This window comes from Xyrauchen texanus, chromosome 12 (assembly GCF_025860055.1).
Source record: "Xyrauchen texanus isolate HMW12.3.18 chromosome 12, RBS_HiC_50CHRs, whole genome shotgun sequence".
Taxonomy (NCBI): domain Eukaryota; kingdom Metazoa; phylum Chordata; class Actinopteri; order Cypriniformes; family Catostomidae; genus Xyrauchen; species Xyrauchen texanus.
In genome coordinates, this window is record NC_068287.1 from 42559977 (window position 1) to 42569680 (window position 9704).

Sequence of the window (9704 nt, forward strand, 5' to 3'; positions counted from 1 at the left end):
ACCAAAATTTGACCAGTGTTGGGAGTAATGCATTATTAAGTAATGAATTACTGTAATTCATTGTAGTTCATTAAAAAAGTAAAGTAAGGGATTACTCTTAATTTTACAGTAATTTAATTACAGTTACTTCTGATGTAATTGTATTAAAAGACTATAGAACAATTCTATATAATACAATAATACATTTAAAATCTACATTTTATGCCTAATGTTAAAATAGATGTTTTCTAATGTAACGCTGCCCCCTTAAGTTCTTTGGCCAGATCATGAATAATTATTTTTGATTTTATATGATTTATTTGAAAGAATTAAAAGAACAGTTTCATGTCTTTATGTTAATTAAATAAATAATAATTTAATTTTCATCGTCCCTTAAACACGTGATAAGAAAAAAATATTAAAACACGTGATAAGAAGTAATTATTAAATATATATAAAAAAATTTTTAAGAAATTAAATAATTAGAAGACCTTTTTATGCAGTAGTCGTGCTTCTGAATTAATATTATAATGTCTTGTGTGTGTGAGTATGACGACTTCGGTATATCGGCAAGTCATTAAGGTAAAGGGTAATGACGTCATTGCTCTTCGACTTTTGTTTTGGTCACGCCGCTTTGCTGCAGGATCTGGAAGCTTCTGGTGTGTTTATAATAGTATAGCGGAACTCACACACATCACTACTACAGAAGCACGTCAAACACATCACATCTACAAAACCTCGATTCATATCATTTTCACGAGGTAAGACGGGTTTGTTGTACCCGTATTTACATATTTTAGCAGGACTAGAATGTGATTACATTTCATTCTACTCTACTTTTGGCTGTTAGTTTATAAGTCTCATGTTATATCTATATTAGAGGTGGTCCTATATATCGGAGATATCAGTGCCGATAGCCAAAATTTCCAAAAAGCAATTATCAGCAGCGTTGGGTACTAACATTACTAATGCATTACTAAGTAATGAGTTACTGTAATTAAATTACTTTTTATTGAAAAAGTAAAGCAAGGGATTACTCTTAATTTTTCAGTAATTTAATTAGTTACTTTTGATATAATTGTGTTAAATACTTTATAGACTATAGAACAATTTTATTAGAACAATAGTGAATTTAAAATCGAAATTTAACATCTAATGTTAAAATATATGTTTTTTAATTTAACGCTGGCCCCTTAAATTCTTTGGCCAGCTCATGAATAATTTATTTGTTTTTATATAATTTATTTGAAAGAATTAAAAGAACAGTTTCACGTCTATCCTTGTATTGTTCATCTGGTCGAGGTTGATGAGGGTTTTAGAAAGTAATTACTAATAAGTAATGCAATTACTTTTCAAACAGAGTATTTAGTTGAGTAATTACACTGTAGAAGATGTAATTAGTAGTTAGTAATTTATAAAATTTTTAGAGTAACTTACCCAACACTGGCTATTGGTTAAATTGGCTATTGGAGTTTTTTTTTTATTCCCTATTTTTTAATAAACCTCATCCTGTAAAATTAATATATATAAATCTTTATATGAAATCTTTATTCATTCTATAAATCGATTTTATAAACCATCGGCCGATTAATCGGTTATGGCCTTTTCCACTACTGTAATTTTCAGTATCGGCAAAACCCACTATCGGTTGACCTCTTTTCTGTATGTATAAGTAAACATTGTGGATAATTGGTGTAGCCGAAAATAAGTGTTGTTACTGTTTTTATAACTAGACTGGAGCATGTAGAGCTTTAAAGGTGCACTCAGTACATGTTTCCTCATTAGAAAAAAGTTTAACTCCTAAAGACATGAATTGTAATTTTGCAATATATGTAGCAAATCACGAGCACTCACATTCAAATGAAGACTCCAGTTGTATCAGTAACCTTATGAACGCTGTTTTATTCGACATGGAGAGGGTCCTCACATGGGGGCGGCCATGTTGGAATTGCATGACCACTGGCATTCAAATGAAGACTCCAGTCGTATCAGTAACCGTATAAAAGTGGGTTCATTCTACATGGAGTGGGTCCCCTAATGGGGGCGGCCATCTTGAGATCACATGACCAGCCAAATACTACTCGCTTAATCTCAGTAACCGTCCTGTTATTTGACACTTTCACTCACTGGTTAAAGTCATTATGGCTGACTGTGAATCCTAAATGTCTACAGTAGCATCTAAAACTAAAAACTACTGATTTTGAATGATGCTGCATCCAAGCCACTAGGTGTCAGTGTAAGTCCAAGATGACACAAAGACAAAAGTTACTGAGTGCACCTTTAACAAGAGAACAAACACATTTGATTAAACAGTAAACATTAGGATTGGTTTAAATATCATCCATTCTTCCATTGTTATTCAAATGTTTTTATTTAATGTCTGGATTAAATGTGCATACTTAAAAAGCATGTTTTATTGACATGTATGTGTAGTACGTGTTATATGATGTCTCCGTCTCTCTCTAGATGGCAGAAGGCAGGGGTAACCGGCATCACCCCAATAATTTACAGGGTGTGCTTCAGATGGCTGTGGAGGCTGGTTCTGGTTCTGAGGGTCCAGTTCCATCAGAGCCCATGACACAGGAGGTGAGAGGAGACCCCATGATGTCCATATAAACACCGTAGCTGTGCAAGTTCTATAATATCGCTGTTTATCATTTAGTCTGCGTTTGAGACGTCTGTCTAAACTCTCCTGTCTGTCTTTGCCTCTCTTTTTTCTGTAGAGAATGGAGTTCTTGAGAGGAGCTCTGGCAGAAGTGTGTAAAGGACAGATGGATGAGGTAGAACAGATGAAACGTTGTTTGCAAGTGCTTAACAGAGATGAATGCAGAGAGAGAGGGAGTGAGGAAGAGGAAGATGAGGAGGATGAAAGAGAGGAGGCTCTGGAAATGCTCTCGGAACTCTGTGAGAACCTGGACAATGCAAGAGGTGTGTGTGTGTGTGTGTGTGTGTGTGTGTGTGTGTATGTGTGTGTGGCTATGCTCTACAAGTGCTTTTGACCCTGCTAAGCTACACAAACTATTAGCGCAGTGTTTGATTGACAGGTGAATAGGCGGTCCTTTGCAAGACGCATCAGGACAGATTCACATTTCCATTACAAATGTGATTGCGATGAGGAGGAGGGTGATCCGCTGATTCGGTGCCAGGCCACGTCCTCCGCCTCATCATGGTGATTTGGTCACATGATGCTCTTTACACCTTTATTTAGCACTGCCCAAGAAGGCTGTCAAATTAAATGTGAAATTAGACAATTCGTTGAATTTACACACAAAAAAACTTACTTTCGAATGCTTAAAGGAGCATTCAAGTTTAGGATGTGTGCCAAGCACTAATAACATTCTTGGGCTAAAACAGACGCAGTGCAACAAATAAGACTCTTATGATCAGTTTTACAGCAACAACAGAACACTTATGAGACATTATTCTTCTCACTGTAGCTGCTCCAGCACAGACTGTGTGTCGATCACTCAAGGGAGGATCTCTATGATAATAGGGTGGAGTCCGTCACCAGTCGTGGGCGTGGCCTGCTCTAACGTGACGTCACCAGAGGCGTTTCCAGCATTGAAGGACATCCGGGGCTTAGCCCAGACAATTTTATTTTCACACTAGCAACCACTTCCCTGTAGTCCAAAGCTGGTGAGAGGGTATTCTTTGAGTTTTGCTCTGGCTGGGCCTGTTTCTACAGTTCCTAAATCTTCCACTCTAGTACTATCCTCGACTAACATCCTCTCTCCTCCCTGAATCATCTGTGATGCAAAAGAAATTTTTTTTTAATATAAATAATTTATATTTTTTGACATAAATAGTCAAAATGATGTATAAGATCGTAAGTTAAAGCAATACATGAATGACTTTAGTCTAAGTTCATTGACACACCATGGCATCGAACTGTATATAATTCTCATCATCTCTATGAGAATAATTCATCTGTCAAAATCCTTTCATTAGGATCATTGAGATAAACAATGTTTCACTTTTAACTTTCTCTAAAGTAAAGTGACTTATTAATTGTTAGCAGTTTCCATGCCTGATTCTGGCACAGCTGCTGCTGCTGCTCCTCAGTCTGTTGCTCATCTTTGCTACACTCTACAAAACCATTTAATCAAATCAAAGTGTATATTTCCTACAAACTAATATCACAAAACAAGTCACACATACATTTTATGTTAATGCTTATTGGTTATCCTTAGCGAAAACAACACCTGATAAACAAGAAAAGTACGCTCCGAACGGGGCTCCGGCGTGAGAGGCGACTACGTTAACTCGGAGCTACCAAGCTGCCTCAATCTAAACGAGGAGGTTAGAGGCTACAACTCTTGAGGTTTAGCCTACTGTGGGTGAAAGCCAGCTAGATGATGATCTTAAGACTTCAAGGACAAAAACAAATGTGAATTCTTACCCACTGACTTATTTCGGAAAAATCCCCAAAGCCTCATTTGCTTAATTTTTGCTGTCTTTCCTGCTAACTGCCGTTAACTCGCCACTAAGTAACGTTAGTTGATGTCAACGACTGTGCTAGCTCCTCCCCTACCTGCTGCATATTCAACAGAGAGGAAGAAACGGAGTCGCCCATAGGCTACCGACAGCAAAGGAACTTATTCTATAAGCTAGATTATTTTTAAGACCTATGTCTATATTTACAGGCTGTATGCAGTATGTGCAAAGCCAAAGCTCAATGAAATAAGGCAACTTATGATTTCGGGGGTTTACATAGGCTTTTGTCCGGTTTCATATTTGTCAGTCAACATTTCAAAATACATTCGGGGCTGAAGCCCCGGCAAAATCGGCTGACGCCGCGTCTGGACGTCACTTAATTCTAAATGGACTATCTGGCAATTAAATATTTCATAAATAATAAAACAATAAAAAGATCACTTTTAAACACGCTTACAGTATTGTTTATTTGTCTCTCATATCTGTAAAATCCATTTGTAAAATGCAAGAATTTTTTTTTATAAAATTGTCCGGTAAGAGATCTGACTGGCTGGTAAATGTTTTTCATGTACCAGTCTTTTGGTGGGCTAAAACGGTAATTTCAGACCCTGGACACGACGCAACGGTCAAAAACATCCATCTCTAGTGCATGCCTACTTAAAAAGAAATAAGAAGGTCGTGTTCAGAGTGAACAACCCCCTGTGGTGAAGGTCTTTGGTGGTTGTGTCTTCACTATCAGTATCTCGCTGCATGAGCATTAGTATAATGGGCAGTGGAAAAGTGCCGTTACTCACCCTCATGCCATCCTAGATGTGTTACTTTCTTTCATCTGCTGAACACAAATGAAGGTTTTAAGAAGCAATCTTCAGCTCTGTAGGTCCATACAATGCAAGTGAACGGTGACCTAAACTTTGAAGCTCCAAAAAGTCATCATAAAAGTAATCCATATGACTCCAGTGGTTTAATCCATGTCTTCAGAAGCGATATGATAGGTATGGGTGAGAAACAGATTGATATTTAAGTCCTTTTTTGCTCTAAATCTCCATTTTCACTTTCACATTCTTCTTTTGTTTTTGGCGATTCACGTTCTTTGTGCATATCGCCACCTACTGGGCAAGGAGAAGAATTTATAGTAAAAAGAAACACACCTGAAATTATGTCTTTAAATTTCTAATTTGTGGTTATAAATCAGTGAAACATTCAGTTTTTTGGCAGCCCTACTGCCCACTTGTGATCAGATTACTGAGATGGGTGTAAACCAGATGTAAACAGGGTTTTGAGTGTGTTTTTATGTGTTTTGCAGATCTGATGAAGCTGGGCGGTCTAGACTTGTGTTTGTCGAGCTGTCTCTGTCACACTGAAGCAGGTATTCGCTGGAGAGCTGCTCATCTCATTGCCAGCTGTGCTCAGAATATGCCTGAGGTGCAATGCTACGTGCTGAAACAGGGGGCGCTACTGACACTCCTTCAACTCGCAGATCACGACGCAAACAGCACCGTTCGAATCAAAGCACTCTACGCTGTGTCTTGTACGTATGATGTAGTCCATTAGGTCGTGTGTAAATGTGACGAAGGGAAGATTTTCAGTGAATAATGGCTTGAATTTCTGTCTCTCACACAACACTAAGACATATGACTTCAAAAGGCTTGAAGATGTCGTGTATGTGTCACATGGACGTTTTACATGCACTTTTTTGGGTGTTTTTTGGTATTTTTGGATTTCAACAGTTGTATGGAAAAGAGCAGTGTGAATATGTTGCTAAATATCTCCTTTTGTGTTCCATGGAGGAAGGAAAGACGTACAGGTTTGAATAGAATAGAAGTCTTTATTTTGGTCACAAATTATAATTTTTTTTGCATATATACAGTGAAATTCTTTTTTTAACATATCCCAAATAATCCGGGGTCAGAGTGCAGGGTCAGCTCATACGGTGCCCCTGGAACAGATAGGGTCAAGGGCCTTGCTCAAGGGCCCAACAGTGACAGTGCTGGGGCTTGAACCCCGACCTTCTTGTCAGTAACCCAGAGTCTTAACCGCTGAGCCACCCTGTTCTGAGCGACATCAGGGTGAGTAAATGATGACAGAACTGATGATAACTCATGTCATTCTCAGGTTTAGTGCGGGAACAGGAAGCAGGTCTACAGGACTTCCTGTCACACGATGGCTTTTCAGTGCTGATGAGGGGGATGCAGTCAGACAGTGAGAAACTGAGAACTAAATCAGCTTTCCTTCTGCTCAGCCTGTTGACTAGTCACCCAGAACACAAAGGTACTGCTGACTCTGGAAGCATTCTGTAGGACCATCATGAGTCTCTTAATGTCTCTCTCTCTCCTTATTGTCTCTCTCTCTCTCTCTCTCTCTCTCTCTCTCTCTCTCTCTCCTTAATGTCTCTCTCTCTCCTTAATGTCTCTCTCTCTCTCTCTCTCTCTCTCTCTCTCTCTCTCTTAATGTCTCTCTCTCTCTCTCTCTCTCTCTCTCTCTCTCTCTCTCTCTCTCCTTAATGTCTCTCTCTCTCTCTCTCCTTAATGTCTCTCTCTCTCCTTAATGTCTGTGTCTCTCTCTCTCTCCTTAATGTCTGTCTCTCTCTCTCTCTCTCCTTAATGTCTATCAATTCAATTCAATTCAAAATGTTTATTGGCATGACTGTACATATTACAATATTGCCAAAGCTTGGAACACATAAAATAATTATAAAGACATCAAAATAATAAAGTATATAACTTAAATTTAAATGTACAAATTAAATTCATTGTACAAATTAACAGTGTAACAGATTACAATATCTGTGAACATTCGATACCACAGTGTTTTAACACATATATACATACACACACGTACATTACTGAGGGTCACTGTGGTGGACAGTAGGGAAACACACTGAGGTCACATACACACACACACACACACACACACACATACATTCACCTATCATTCATCTATCTCTCTCTCTCTCACTCTCGCTCTCTCTCTCCTTAATGTCTCTCTATCTCTCTCTCTCCTTATTGTCTCTCTCTCAATTTATCGTCTCTCTCTCTCTCTCTCTCTCTCTCCTTAATGTCTCTGTCTCTTTCTGACAGATACAGTGTTGTCTATGGGGATGGTTCAGCAGCTGGTGTCAGTTCTTCGGTCCCCTCATTCCTCTATACATGAGCATGTTCTTGGCGCCCTCTGCTGGTTAGTAAAATCGTTGCTTATGTTCTCCACATAGAATTATATTTACATACATAGAATTAATTTGGTGAGATGCATTGTGTAATCCCACTTTGGCTTCTCTTGTAACTCTTTCGTTTGTTCGTCTTGCGGGAAATAGACCAAATATCTGGCTGAAATGTTTTTTAAGACCTGGTTTCTGACATGTTTTGTAGTCTGGTTGAGGATCCCCGTGGCATGAGTGATTGCAGGGATCCAACACTGGCCTTAGAGGAGCTGCTCAACCAGAGAGTACAGGGTCTAAGGGGACGAGAGGAGAGCCTGGTACATTCATTTACTCATTTCTTAACCATTGATTTCCGTTTGCATGTTATTCCAGAGGGGGAAAAAAGTTTGTCCAAGGAATATTGCTCCGCTCTCAACAACTTTTCTTTTCCACTGACATCACCTAGTATGTACTGTAGATGTGAGCTGCATTGTTAACTTCTAGTCAAAGCTATTTTGGCATTGTTTTAGACCACTACATTAGATCATGCAGACTTTCTAGAATTTATCTGAGAGTTAACTCAAATGAATGACAATTAAACTAAACGTAATAAAAGTTGGGTGCCAGTAGTGTTTCAGGAGGTGGAAACTCATATTAATCATCTACTTTTTACAATCCAACCATTTCGCCGATGGATAACATTAAGTCCTGTCCTGTTTTTGTTTTGTGGAGTATTTTGTGTCACTTGGAAATATGTTGCATTGCAGAAGTAAAATGCGTTGTTAAAGGGACAGTTCACCCCAAAATGAAAATCGTCTCATCATTTACTCACCCTCATGCCATCCCAGATGTGTTGGACTTTCTTTCTTCTGCTGAACACAAATTAGGATTTTAGAAGAATATTTCAGCTCTGTAGGTCCTTACAATGCAAGTGAATGGTGACCAGAAATTTGAAGCTCAAAAATGCACATAAATGCAGCATAAAAGTAATCCATACAACTCAAGTGGTTTAATCCAAATCTTCAGAAGTGATATGATAGGTATGGGTGAGAAACAGATCAATATTTAAGTCGTTTTTACTATAAATTCTCCCTGCCGAGTAGGTGGCAATATGCAGAAAGTATTAAAAAAAGAAATGTAAAAGTGAAAATGGAGATTTATAGTAATAAAGGACTTAAATATTGATCTGTTTCTCACCCACACCTATCATATCACTTCTGAAGACATGGATTAAACTACTGGAGTCATATGCATTAATTTTATGCTGCATTTATATGCTTTTTGGAGCTTCAAAGTTCTGATCACCATTTACATGCATTGCATGGACCTACAGAGTTTAAATATTCCTCTAAAAATCTTAATTTGTGTCCTGCTGAAGAAAGAAAATCGTACACATCTGAGATGGCATGAGGGTGAGTAAATGATGAAATAATCAAAATTTTTGGGTGAACTTTTCTTTTAATGGCGTTTACGTTTGACTAAGTTCTGATGGCACGGAGTTTTGTTTTGTTTTGTATTTTAGGAGGAGTTGGAATTTTGTGAACGATTACGAGCGTCTTGTTTCCAAGGGCAACACCAGGAGGACAGCGGAATGGATCGCTAAGGTCTTATTGGTCAATAATGATGCCTGCTGCGCAGTGATTGGCCAACACAAATGAGTTTGTATTCCCTATCTGCTTTAGAGAGAAATAATGTACTTGAAAAAAATGAATAAAAAAAAGCTTTTTTACTCTCAATATTCATAGTTCAGTTTTGCCAGCTATATGTGCATGTGCCTACTTGAGTGTACCATCAATGCTGATGCGTTTCAACTGTACACAAAACATTTTTTTTTTTTTTAATAATTTATGAAAATGTACATTTTGTATAATATGTCAGTTTGTTATAGTAAAATATGTTGTTTAAAATTAACTTTCTAAGTTTTTATTTTATCCCCTTTTCAGCTCAACAGCCATATAAATGCAAACACACAAATGCAAAGCCACAGTTTAGAACAACACATCAATATACAGGTTCAAGCTTCTTTTTCCCCCTGATCTAATAAAACATGATAGTATGTTTGAAGGTTTCAAAGCATGAAAACAGAATGCACTGGGGCTGTCGCTTGTCTGAAGCATCGCAATCTTTGTTTGAACAATCTCCATATTGATTCTTA

The 9704-nt window shown here is 37.9% G+C and overlaps 1 protein-coding gene across 2 annotated transcripts; it reads left to right on the forward strand.

The window, feature by feature from the left end:
* Positions 1–591: 591 nt before the first annotated feature.
* LOC127653177 (hsp70-binding protein 1-like) lies at positions 592–9433 on the forward strand. 2 transcript variants are annotated; one of them, XM_052139754.1, is made up of 8 exons: positions 592–740; positions 2446–2565; positions 2703–2907; positions 5717–5941; positions 6526–6681; positions 7497–7587; positions 7779–7887; positions 9072–9433. In XM_052139754.1, exons 2-8 carry the CDS (start codon positions 2446–2448, stop codon positions 9150–9152), a joined length of 987 nt encoding a protein of 328 aa, XP_051995714.1. In that variant the 5' UTR covers positions 592–740; the 3' UTR covers positions 9153–9433. The 2 variants fall into 2 exon arrangements, with proteins under 2 accessions (XP_051995714.1, XP_051995713.1); XM_052139753.1 differs by having other exon boundaries at positions 7491–7587; positions 9072–9431.
* The last annotated feature ends 271 nt before the right edge of the window (positions 9434–9704 follow it).

What these genes read in the sequence shown, in the direction of transcription:
- LOC127653177 (XM_052139753.1), top strand. Translation starts at nt 2,446, where the DNA reads ATGGCAGAAGGCAGGGGTAACCGGCATCACCCCAATAATTTACAGGGT. An exon ending in GAACCTGGACAATGCAAGAG is followed by an intron (nt 2,908 to 5,716) that starts GTGTGTGTGTGT and finishes TGTGTTTTGCAG; the next exon opens with ATCTGATGAAGCTGGGCGGT. An exon ending in TAGTCACCCAGAACACAAAG is followed by an intron (nt 6,682 to 7,490) that starts GTACTGCTGACT and finishes TCTTTCTGACAG; the next exon opens with ATACAGTGTTGTCTATGGGG.